The following is a 13152-nucleotide window of genomic DNA, read 5'->3' as shown; positions in this document are numbered from 1 at the left end:
TGGAACCCCCAAATCCACAACTTTGGGGTACATTCTCATTCTCAGACCAAAAATCCAAAGTCCAGGTGCTCCCCTGTGCAAATATTCCAAACTCCTCCGTTGTACAGTTTATCTGTTGCCCCTTCCTTAATCCACTGCCCTAGGGCATCCCTCCTGAAGTACCACAGATTTAGTCTGGAGGTCCCCTCTCTGTTCAGCTGCCCTGGGGTCCCCCTCCCCCTCCCTTGCTGACTGTGTCCCAAGCTAGGCGGGATTCATGATGGTGGGTGTAGTGGGGAGGTGAAATGAGGTGATTGTGTAATCAGCCAAAGTCCACCCCTCTTTTTCAGGCAGTATAAAGGCAAACCACCCCAGCCGTCACCATCGATCATCCCACTGCCACCATGCTGGCCTCAGGGCTGCTCCTGGTGGCCTTGCTGGCCTGCCTGACTGTGATGGTCTTGATGTCTGTCTGGCAGCAGAGGAACAGCAAGGGAAAGCTGCCTCCGGGACCCACCCCATTGCCCTTCATTGGAAACTACCTGCAGCTGAACACAGAGCAGATGTACAACTCCATCATGAAGGTGTCCCAAGGCAGGGAGATGGGTGGCACAGGGTGGGGGCTGCCCAGCTGGCTGGGGCTTTGTGGCGGGGATTGACCACTGTGGACCAGAGTCTTAGGAAAGGGAGTTTTGGAGATTCAGCATCAGGGTCGTAGCCAGGAAAGAGAGGATCCTGGGATGTCCAGCTCCCTGACTGTGAGAACTTGGGGACGAAGGATCCCAGTACTTGACATCTCCGTGCTGGGCCCATTCAGAGTGGGGGCTGCTCCCTCTAACCACTCCCACCCGCCTCCATCAGATCAGTGAGCGCTATGGCCCGGTGTTCACCATTCACCTGGGGCCCCGGCGGGTGGTGGTGCTGTGCGGATATGATGCCGTCAAGGAGGCTCTGGTGGAGCAGGCTGAGGAGTTCAGCGGGCGAGGCGAGCAGGCCACCTTCAACTGGGTCTTCAAAGGCTATGGTGAGGGGGTGCCCAAGAGGGGGAAGGTGGCCAAGAGAACACAATGGTCTCAGTGTCCCCAGCCTTCTCCGTGACTCTCCTGCCCACTGGAGGCTATGGCAGAGCCCCCGGTCTGGTCTTCTCTCCCCATCTCCTTTCATTCTGGCCTCTCCCTGTGTGTCCCTCACCTGTCTCCAGCGTCCCTGTCCTGATTCCTCCCTGCCTCTCTCTGCCCCTTATTCTCTCTCCTCCTTCTCTCTCACTGGAATCTCCTCTTTCCCCTCTCTCCACCTCTGAGGACATCTTGGGTTTCTGTTTTCCAACCCTGGTCCTCTGTCTTCATTTGTCTTTTTGTCACTCTCAGCTTCTGTGCTTCTCCGTGTTTCTCCTCTCTCCGCTTCCCTCTCCCACTTCTTCCTCTGTCTTAGGATTTCATGGTATTCAAACTTCCACATCTCCAGCCTCCATCTCCTGGTAACAGTCTCTCTTCCTTCCAGACCCTCTCTGTTTCTGTCTCCGTATTTTTCTCTCTTCTTCAGCTCAGCTTAAGAATCTTTCACCATTTTTATTTCCTCCTCCCAGATCTCCCCATATCTCACATCCCCTCCCTCCATCCTCTTCCTCCATCTCTCTCTCTCTTTCTCTCCCCACTTCCTTCCCTTCCTCCATGGAGTGTCCCCCTATTCCTCTGTTTCTCTGGGCATCTGTCTGTCTCAACTTTCTGCTTCTCTTCTCATTCTCTTTTCTTTCTACCCAGTCTCTCTCTCTCTCTCTCTCTCTCTCTCTCTCTCTCTCTCTCACTCTGAGTTTGCAGCTCTCCTGGGCACTCTCGCTGAATCCATCTCTCTCGGAATCCATCTGTCTCCCACCCCACTCCCTCTCTGCTCCACCCTTGGGAAGCCCGCTGGGACTGGTCTGCTCCTGCCCCCGCCGCCCCCTGACCTCTCTCCACCCCAACGTTCACCTTCTCAGGCGTGGCGTTCAGCAACGGGGAGCGCGCCAAGCAGCTCCGGCGCTTCTCCATCGCCACCTTGCGGGACTTCGGGGTGGGCAAGCGCGGCATCGAGGAGCGCATCCAGGAGGAGGCGGATTTCCTCATCAAGGCCCTCCGGGGCACGCATGGTGAGCAGGGGACCCCGAGTGCGGGGGCAAGAGCAGGAAAACGCCCAGGGCTAGGGACCCGCGCGCGCGCGTTCTGCCTGGGGATGGGGACTCGGTGGGGAAAGGCCCCCGCACTTCCAGCCCTGGAGTCTGGCGCTGGGAATTTGGCTCAACAGGGCCCTGCCTCCCGGAATTCTGACTTTCCCCAGGCCTCTGAGTTGACTCTGTCCCCAACCCTCTTCTCCGGCCACATCTGCAGGCGCCAATATCGATCCCACCTTCTTCCTGAGCCGCACCGTCTGTAATGTCATCAGCTCCATTGTCTTTGGGGACCGCTTTGACTATGAGGACAAAGAGTTCCTGTCACTGCTGCGCATGATGCTGGGAAGCTTCCAGTTCACGTCAACCTCCATGGGGCAGGTAACCGGCTGCAGCCCGGCCCCTGACGCCCCTACTGCAACCTGTCAACTGCTCCCCTACCTGGAGACAGGTGCCCCAAACTCCCACCCCCCTCCAGACAGTGTCCCCTCAAAATCAGCCCCCAATTTGGACAACTGGGCAGTTGCAACAGAACCCAAGATGGGTGTCCAATACCCAGTCTCCAAGAGCACCTGGATAGCTCAACAGATGCTCCCCAGAACAGAGCCTGCTGGCAGGATGCAAGCCCTCAGCTCAGCTCTCTCACCTGGGCACGTGTTCCCATCCCCAACTTACTGTAATTTGTAACAGGTGCTCCCTACCCTGTTCTGACTATTTTAACATCTGGACAAGTGACTGCCTCAACTGGCCTCCTGCATACCTGAACACCTGGTGCTGCAAAATTCAGCCCATCATAATCATTTCACATCTACACAAATGTCCCAAATTAGCCCACTGGAATATCTGGACAAGCGCCCTCTACTTCGCCCACTTAAATACCTGAAAACATGGACAGCTGCCCTAACCAACACCCTAAACACATAAATATCTAGACAGATTATTCCCCAGACACCCAAATAAGTGTTCCCCAACCCTTTCCAATCACACACCTTACAGAGGTGCCCCTGATGCATCCCACTTGGATAGGTAAACACCTGAACAGGTATCCCCTCCACTTCAACATCCTCACCAGCCCCGCTTTAATACCTGAACACCTGAACAAAAGCCCCCAATCCAGACCCAATAAGTATCTGGGTAGTTGTCTCCAACCAAGCCCATCTGAATGCCTAAATACCTAGACAGATGACACTCCCCTCATACCAGCCCCACCTGAATAGCTAAACACCTGGACAGGTGTCTTCCAACTCAACTTCACTTGAATATCTGAACACCTAGATGTGTGCTCCAATCCAGCCTCATTTGCATACCTGAAACCTGGATATATGCCTGAGTTCTTCTCACCTAAATTACTAGACCGTGGCCCTGGCATCTAACTCACGTGAAAACTTAGATATAGCTTCCCATCCAACCCCAGTGAAATACCTAAACACCTGGACAGATGCCTTTAACTCAGTTCCTTCCTTGCTATGAAACAAGTCCCTTTCCCATCAGCTCCTGGCCCCTGACAACTGTCCGTTCCTCCCATCCTCTCTCTGCAAACCCCAGCTCCATGAGATGTTCTCTTCAGTGATGAAACACCTGCCAGGACCACAGCAACAGGCCTTTAAGGAGCTGCAAGGGCTGGAGGACTTCATAGCCAAGAAGGTGGAGCACAACCAGCGCACACTGGATCCCAATTCCCCACGGGACTTCATCGACTCCTTTCTCATCCGCATGCAGGAGGTACACCCCAGCAGCCAGTGCGGGGAGATGCAAAGCCAGGCAGGGGGAAATCAGGCTGGGAGTGGGGCAGGCAGAAGACACAGGCCCATCAAATTAGCCCTCATCATAATAATCCTCACAATTGGCCAGGCGCGGTGGCTAACACCTGTAATCCCAACAATTTGGGAGGCCGAGGCAGGTGGATCAGCTGAGGTCAGGAATTTAAGACCAGCCTGGCCAACATGGTGAAACCCCCTCTCTACTAAAAATCCAAAAATTAGCTGCGTATGGTAGCGTCCAGTGGGGCAGAGGTTGCAGTGAGCCAAGATCACAGCACCACACTCCAGCTTGGGTGACAGAATGAGACCCCGTCTCAAAAAAAAAAAAAAAAAAAAAAATTAATTATTTTTTAAAAAGTAACAAGTGAGCCTGCATGGTCGTGTGCATGTGTAGTTCCAGCTACTCAGTGAGGCTCAGGAGGCTGAGGCTGGAGGATTCCTTGAGCCCAGGAGTTCGAGTCCGGCCTGTGCAACTTAGCAACACCAAGTCAGTATAAGAAAAAAAAAATTGACAGCTAAGTTGATAATTAAAGGACAGATGGTCAGCAAGGTAAAGAAGGTGAGAAGGAAGAGCATTTTGGGCAAAGCCAGCAGCCAGGGCAAGGGCTGGAAGCTAGAGCGAGTCTGGTAGATCTAGGGTCCCTCTTTCCACCTTTCATCTGGACCAAAGAGAGGTAGATCCAAAGGAAAAGCCCTAGAAGGGCCCTGAGGGCAAGAGGAGTGAGGTTGGTCTAAAGCCCCCTCTCCCTGCAGGAGGAGAAGAACCCCAACACGGAGTTCTACATGCAGAACCTGTTGATGACCGCGCTGAACCTCTTCATTGCAGGCACCGAGACCGTCAGCACCACCCTGCGCTACGGCTTCCTGCTGCTCATGAAGCACCCAGAGGTGGAGGGTAAGGCTGGACGGGGAGGGAAGTGGAGAGCCCCAGACCCTCAAAACTCCCCTGAGCCTGGTGCAATGTCCCCACCTGTCCCAGATCCCAGGACCCTGAGACGTGCTTTGCTGTCCACAGACAGGGCAATATTCAGCTGATAGGAATCAGCTGAGTCTCACTAGCTATTAAAATACTGAAAATGTCTGTAGTGATTGGTCAGTCACTCCCGTCCCAAGCCCACTGAGTGCCCACTGCCCGCTCCTCTGGATCATCCCCTAAGTTCCTCTCTGTGCCTCCCCCGTGATTCTGGCACAACCTGGTTAACAGGACCCTGCTCCAACAATGAGAATGGCTGAGGTCTGTTATGAATGGTCTACCTCTGTATCATATGTGGAGACATGTCATCCACCCCGTTTTACCTATTTGGACTATCATCCCTGCCCTGAGACCTCTAGCCACCCAAACGCTTTCCCCATCCTCCCCCAGCCAAGGTCCATGAGGAGATTGACAGAGTGATCAGCAAGAACCGGCAGCCCAAGTTTGAGGACCGGGTCAAGATGCCCTACATGGAGGCAGTGATCCATGAGATCCAAAGATTTGGAAACGTGATCCCCATGAGTTTGGCCCGCAGGGTCAACAAGGACACCAAGTTTCGGGATTTCTTCCTCCCTAAGGTGCTACCCTCCCCATCCCCCCAGACTATGGGGACTTCCAGCCCCTCTCTGTGTCCCCAACATCCCACCCCCATTAGAAGCTTTCTAGACCCTGTCCCACTCCCTCAATCAGTCCAAAAGGACTTCCCCCACCACCACATCCGTTCCACCTTCCCACTTAGAGACTCCTGAGTCCTGCATCTTCCCAGACTCTTTGTATCAGGAGAATCAACCCCATGTTCCCAAACTTCCTGTCTTAAGAAACAAGAGCCCCCTTTCCATTAGGCCTTTTGCCTTAGGGACACAAGTCTCAGGTCCCCCAAACACCCGGCCTAGCAGGACATGGACCCCATGTCTCCCAAACTTCCTGTTTTGGAGATGTGAACCTTCTATCCCCCAAAGCTCCTCCCTCAGAGGTCCCCAACTCCTCCATGCCTGCCACTTCCCCTTACCTGGGGCACCCTAGTTCCCCCTCCAGCCCCTGTGTACTTTCACCAATCCCCAACCTGCCTCATCACATACACCTTCCTCCTCCCTCCCAGAGCACCGAAGTGTTCCCTATGCTGGGCTCCGTGCTGAAAGACCCCAAGTTCTTCTCCAACCCCCAGGACTTCAATCCCCAGCACTTCTTGGATGAGAAGGGGCAGTTTAAGAAGAGCGATGCTTTTGTGCCCTTTTCAATCGGTAAGAGACCACTGTTTGCCGCCAGGCCACTGCTCACACCAGCAAGTGCCTCCCTCACCCAGCTCCCCTCTGTGCTGTGTAGTCTGGTATTTCTCCAGCTTGGAAGTTCCTGTTAGAATCTACCCTTGAGCCCCCAGCTGATACTTCCTTAACTACCAACCACCCACTACCTGCGCCCAGGTAAAAGGAAAGGAAACATCTTTCCCCGTATTTATTTGTCTAGGGTCACACAGCAGATTCTTCAGATCCCTAAAAAAGAGATGATGGCACAGGAGTCGTATTTTCAAGTCTATCCTGCAGGAAGGGACATCTAAACCTCCCATTGCTACACCTGGCATGGATCATCCATCTCTGATGGATGCGTGCGTGACATTATGCCTTTTTCAAAACCCATAGAAATGTACAACACAGAGTAAACCCTAATGTAAACTATGGACTTTGGTTAGTAATAATATATCAATATTGGTTCACCATTGTTACATCTCTTATAGAAAGAAACTGAGGCTCAGGGAGGATTAAAGTCTCCTCTGAAAGTCTCTCAGGCCATAATATTCCACCTCTCCTCCCTGGGAGAGCCGCAGCTGGAGGTCGGTAGTGGGGCGAGGCTGCACTGAGAGTGGGCTTCACCTCCACCCCTCCCGCCTCTCCTCCTCAGGAAAGCGGAACTGTTTCGGAGAAGGCCTGGCCAGAATGGAGCTCTTTCTCTTCTTCACCACCATCATGCAGAACTTCCGCTTCAAGTCCCCCCAGTCGCCCAAGGACATCGACGTGTCCCCCAAACACGTGGGCTTTGCCACGATCCCACCAAACTACACCATGAGCTTCCTGCCCCGCTGAGTGAGGGCTGCGCTGGTGCAGGTCTGGTGGGCGGGCCGTGGAAAGGGCGGGGCTAGGGGCGGGGCTCGTGGGAGGGGCGGGGCTAAGAATGGGGACGGGATGGGGGAAAGGAAGCCGCGAGGTGGTTAGAGGGAAGAGAAGAAACAGAAGGGGCTTAGTTGACCTTGATAAGGTGCTTCCGAGCTGGGATGAGAGGAAGGGAAACCTTACATTATGCTATGAAGAGTAGTAATAATAGCAGCTCTTATTTCCTGAACAAGTACCCCCATGTCAGCTTTGTACAAAAAGCGTTTGTTCACAAAGCGTTGCACGCTCACCTCACTTAATTGCCACAAACCTCTGCGAAGGGGAAAAGCGTTCATGCCCATTTTACACGTGACAAAGCTGAGACTTAGAAAGTTGTCTATCTGATGTCTCACAAAATGTCTAAGTGCCCAGAAAATCTTTGAACACAGATCTGTGCCCATAGCCCTCTAGAAAGATTCTTAAAAAGCACCCATTCCTCACTAAAACAGCTTAGTATAGCATCACATGGCCTGAACATCCCTGTCCTGGGGCTTTTTCCAGAGACCTGGTGAGTGGCTGTCCTGCCTTCACTGCCCACTTGCCCACACTCTCACCTACTCAACATGCTTTGAATACCAGGGTGTAATCTGTGCTCACTACCAGGTAAGGCCGCTGTGGCCCATTCAGAGTCAGTCCGGGGACACAACGAGACATGAATGGACATAGTCAGTCCATTAACAATTCTTTTGCAGAGCAGAAGTTTTTAATTTTAATGACATTCTGTCAATATATCCCCTAATGAAGAAGTTGAAGGAGAGAACCACTTACAGAGAGTGATGAGAGAACTCTGGATCAGGACATACCATATGCATGTGTGTGATCATGTGCAGGTGTGCATGTGAGCATATGACTACATATTCTCCTCTGTGTATCCATGAAACACATTCCACTATGGGTTTCTGAAGGTTGGGCTCTCCTGATGGATCTGGGGTCCACTGTAAGACCCAGCTAAGAGTTTCACAGTCACTGCCCACTCTCAAAGAAGTTAGCGTATGTCCCCCTTAGAAACTCCCTTACAGCCTTCACGAAAATTAACTCAAAGTTTATTGTAGACCTAAATGAAAAATGAGTATCTATAAAACTTCTAAAAGATAATGTAGGAGAAAATCGTGATGACTTTAAGTTTGGTGATGACTTACTAGATACAACACCAAAAGAACAATGCTTGAAAGAAGCACTTGATAAGTTCTGTGTCATTAAAATTAAAAACTTCTGCTCTGCAAAAGATTTGTCAAGAGAATGAGAATACAAGCTACAGACTGGGAGAACATATTTGCAGGGGACATACCTGATAAAGGACTTACATTCAAAATACACAAAAAACTGTTAAAACTCAACAATAGAAAACAACCCAATTAAAGAATGGGCAAGCAATCTGAGCAGACACCTCACCAAAGAAAATATACACATGGCAAATAAGCATAAGGAAAGATGCTCCATAAAATATGTCAGTAGCCATTTCAAATTGAAACAATAATGATGTACCACTACCCACCTATTAGAGTGGCTAAAATCCAAAGCTGACAACACCAAATGCTGACAAGGAGGTGGCTCAACAGAACTGTCATTCATTGATGGTGGGAATGCAAAATGGCACAGCTACTTTGGAAGACAAATTGGCGGTTTCTTGCAAAGCTAAACATATTCTTACCATGTGTGACAGCAATCATGCTCTTCAGTATTAACCTAAATGAGTTGAAAACAAATAGCCACACAAAAACTTCTGCACAGATGTTTATAGCAGCTTTACTCGTAATTCAAATCTTGTAATCAACCAAGCTGTTCTTCAACAAGTGAATGGATAAATGAACTGTGATATGTTCATACAATGAAATATGGCAGGGCGTGATGGCTCACACCTGTAATTATAGCACTATGGGAGGCAGAGGCAGGCAGATCACTTGAGGTCAGGAATTCAAGACCAGCCTGGCCAACATGGTGAAACCCCATCTCTACCAAAAATACAAAAATTAGCCAGGCATGGTGGCATGCGCCTGCACTTCCAGCTACTTGGGAGACTGAGGTGGAAGAATTGCCTGAACCCATGAGTTACAGTGAGCTGAGATGGAGCCACTGCACTCCAGTCTGGGAGACACAGTGAGATTTTGTCTCAAAAAAAAGAAAAAAGAAAAGAAATACTATTCGACAATAAAAAGAAATCAGGCTACAGAAAGACATGGAAGAACCTGAAATGTATGTAGCTAAGTGAAAGAAGCCCCTCTGAAAAGGCCACATACTATATGATTCCAACTATATGACAGTCTGGAGAAATGAAACTGTGAAGACAGTACAAAGATAGTAGTTGCCAGGAGTTTAGGGAGGAAGGAGGTGTTTGTTCTTCCCTTTGCTGTGGCGAGTTCCTCCAGGCCCCAGGCAGGAAGAGAGATGCTGTCCAGGAGCCAAGGCCTTAGCAATCTACCTGGTGCTCTAGTCTATTGCAACTGAGCTGGCACCTCAAATCAATCCGTGTGATACATCATATCAACAGAATGAAGAAGAGAAACCATATGATCATCTCAGTTGATGCTGAAAGTGCATTTGATGGAATTCAACATCCCTTCATAATAAAAGCCATCAAAAAACTAGGTATAGCAGGAACATAGCTCAACATAATAAAAGCCATGAATGACAGACCCACAGCTAGAATCATATTGAATGGGGAATAACTGAAATTCCTCCTCTAAGATCTGGAATATGACAAAGATGCCCACTTTCACCACTGTTATTTGACATAGTACCAGAAGTCCTAGCTAGAGCAATTAGACAAGAGAAGGGAAAAAAAGGGCATCCAAATTGGAAAAGAAGAAGTCAAATTATCCTTGTCTGTAGATGGTATGATCCTCTATTTGGAAAAACCTAAAGGCTCCACAAAAAGACTATTAGAACTGATAAACAAATTCAGTAAAATTGCAGAATACAAAATCAACATACAAAAGTCAGTAGCATTTCTATCTGCCAACAGCAAACAATTTGAAAAAGAAATTTTTAAAAATCCAGCCTGGGCAACATGTCGAAACCCCAGGTCTACTAAAAATATTTTTTAAATTAGCTGGACCTGGTGGTGTGTGCCTGTAATCCCAGCCACTTGGGAGTCTGAAGTAGGAGAATCTCTTGAGCCCAGGAGGTCTAGGCTGCTGTGAGCCAAGATCACATCACTGCACTCCAGCTCTGTATGACAGAGCAAGGCTTTATCTCAAAAAAAGGTAATCCCATTTACAATAGCTACAATACAATGAAATACCTAGGAATTAACCAAAGAAGTAAAGGATCTCTATAATGAAAACTATAAAACACTGATAAAAGAAATTGAAGAGGACACCAAAAATTGAAAAGATATTCTGTGTTCATGGACTGGAAGAAGCAATATTGTCAAAATGTTCATACTACTCAAAGCAATCTACAGATTCAATGCAATTCCCATCAAAATACCAATGACATTCTTCACAGAAATAGAAAAAAACAATTCTAAAATTTAAACAGAACCACAAAAGAGCTAGAGTAGCCAAAGCTACCCTAAGCAAAAAGAACAAAATTGGAGGAATCACATTATCTGACCTCAAATCATATTATAGAGCTATAGTAACCAAAACAGCAAGATACTACCATAATAAGTTACGTAGACCAATGGAACATAATAGAGAGTCCAAAAACAACTTCATACATCTACAGTGAACTCACTTTCAACAAAGGTGCCAAGAATATTCATACATTGGGGAAATAACAGTTCCTTCAATAAATGATGCCAAGAAAACTGGACATCCATATGCGGAAGAATGAATCTAGACCCCTATTTTTGACATACGCAAAAATCAAACCAAAATGGATCATAGACTTAAATCTATGACCTCAAACATGAAACTACTAAACGAAAACATTGAGAAAGCTCTCCAGGACATTGCGCTGGGCAAGATTTCTCGAGTAATACCCAACAAGCACAGGCAACCAAAGCAAAAACAGACAAATGGGATCACATCAAGTTAAAAAGCTTCTACACAGCAAAGGAAACAATCAACTAAGTGAAGAGACAACCTACAGAATGGGAGAAAATATCTGCAAGTTATCCATCTGACAAAGAATCATTGACAAAAATATATAAGAATCTCAGGCCGGGCGTGGTGGCTCAAGCCTGTAATCCCAGCACTTTGGGAGGCCGAGACGGGCGGATCACGAGGTCAGGAAATCGAGACCATCCTGGCTAACACAGTGAAACCCCGTCTCTACTAAAAAATACCAAAAACTAGCCGGGCGAGGTGGCGGGCGCCTGTAGTCCCAACTACTTGGGAGGCTGAGGCAGGAGAATGGCGTGAACCCGGGAGGCGGAGCTTGCAGTGAGCTGAGATCCGGCCACTGCACTCCAGCCTGGGCGGCAGAGACTCCGTCTCAAAAAAAAAAAAAAAAAAAAAAAAAAAAAAGAATCTCAGACAATAGGAAAAAATCTAATAATCCAATTTTAAAATGAGTAAAAGATCTGAATAGACATTTCTCAAAAGAAGACGTACTAATGGCAAACAGGTATATGAGAAGGTGCTTGTATTAATCCATTCTCACACTGCTATCAAGAAATACCTGATGACGCAGTGGCTCATGCCTGTAATCCCAGCACTGTGGGAGGCCAAAGCAGGCAGATCACCTGAGGTCAGGAGTTCGAGACCAGCCTGGTCAACATGGTGAAACCTTGTCTCGACTAAAAATACAAAAAAATTAGCCAAGCGTGGTGGTGGGTGCCTGTAGTCCCAGCTACTTGGTAGGTTGAGGCAGGAGAATTGCTCGGACCTGGGAGGTGGAGGTTGCAGTGAGCTGAGATCGCACCACTGCACTCCAGCCTGGGGGACAGAGTGAGACTCCATCTCAAACAAAAGAAAAGAAATACCTGAGACTTGTATTAATCCGTTCTCACACTGCTATAAAGAAATACCTGAGACTGGGTAATTTATAAAGAAAAGAGTTTTAATTGGCTTACAGTTTTGTAGGCGGTATGGGAAGCATTCTGGGGAGGCCTCAAGAAACTGCCAATCATGGCAGAAAGCAAAGGGGGAGTGAGGCATCTTAGACGGCGGGAGCAGGAGCAAGAGAGAGTGAGGAGGGAAGTGCTGTACATGTTTAAACAACCAAATCTCATGAGAACTCACTCACTATCACAAGAACAGCACCAAGAGGACACTATGAAACCATTCATGAGAAATCCAGCCACCCTCCACCAGAGCCCACCTCTAACATTGGGAGCTACAATTCAACATGAGATTTGGTGGGGACACAGATCCAAACCATATCAGTGCTCATCATAATTATCACCAGAGAAATGCAAATCAAAACTACAATGAGATGTCATCTCACCCTAGTTAAAATGACTTTTATCCAAAAGACAGGCAATAACAAATGCTGGCAAGAATGTGGATAACAGGGAACTCTCATACATATCTGTTGGTGGAAATGTAAATCAGTACAACCACTATGGAGAACAGTTCGGAGGTTCCCCGTAAAACTAAAAATAAAATTACCATATGATCCAGCAACCCTGGTGTATACGTCCATATTACCACATGATCCAGCAATACCACTATATATATCCAAAGAAAAGAAATCAGTATGTCCAAGATATATCCACATTCCCATGTTTACTGCAGCACTATTCACAGTAGACAAGATTTGGAAACAACCTGAGTGTCCATTAACAGATAAATGGATAAAGAAAATGTGGTACATTCACACAATGGAGTATTATTCAGTCATAAAAAAGAATGAGATTCTGCATTTACAACACGGATGTGGAGGACATTATGTTAAGTGAAACAAGCCAAGCACAGGAAGACAAATGTCACATGTTCTCACTCCTACGGGGGAGCTTAAAAAAAAAAATTGAACTCATGGAGGTAGAGAGTACAATGATGGTTAGCAGAAGCTGAAAAGGGTATTGGAGAAGGGAGGATAAAAAGGAGATGGTTAATGGGTACAAAAATACAGCTATATAGAAAGAATAACATCTAGTGTTTGGTAGCACAATAGGGTGAATGTAGTTAACAATGATTTGTAGTATATTTCAAAATAACTGAGAGTGGAATTGGAATGTTCGTTCCTAATACAAAGAAATGATAAATGCCTGAAGTTATGGTTATCCCAATTTCTTTGATTCGATCATTGCAAATTGTGTGTATG

General features: G+C 47.8%; 1 protein-coding gene across 2 annotated transcripts; it reads left to right on the top strand.

Moving 5' to 3' along the window:
* The first annotated feature begins 362 nt into the window (after nucleotides 1–362).
* Nucleotides 363–10850, top strand: CYP2A26 (cytochrome P450 family 2 subfamily A member 26). Of its 2 annotated transcripts, none has more exons than XR_012427620.1 (9): nucleotides 363–563; nucleotides 841–1003; nucleotides 1955–2104; nucleotides 2343–2503; nucleotides 3668–3844; nucleotides 4709–4777; nucleotides 5246–5433; nucleotides 5955–6096; nucleotides 6752–9158. XR_012427620.1 is itself a non-coding variant. In XM_045379566.3 (9 exons), exons 1-9 carry the CDS (start codon nucleotides 384–386, stop codon nucleotides 6931–6933), a joined length of 1485 nt encoding a protein of 494 aa, XP_045235501.2. In that variant the 5' UTR covers nucleotides 363–383; the 3' UTR covers nucleotides 6934–10850. The 2 variants fall into 2 exon arrangements, 1 of the variants encoding a protein (XP_045235501.2); XM_045379566.3 differs by having other exon boundaries at nucleotides 4636–4777; nucleotides 6752–10850.
* Nucleotides 10851–13152: the final 2302 nt, after the last annotated feature.

This window comes from Macaca fascicularis, chromosome 19 (genome assembly GCF_037993035.2).
Source record: "Macaca fascicularis isolate 582-1 chromosome 19, T2T-MFA8v1.1".
NCBI classification, from domain to species: Eukaryota; Metazoa; Chordata; class Mammalia; order Primates; family Cercopithecidae; genus Macaca; species Macaca fascicularis.
The sequence above is the reverse complement of the archived record's forward strand: the minus strand, read 5'-3'. Positions and strand labels throughout refer to the sequence as shown.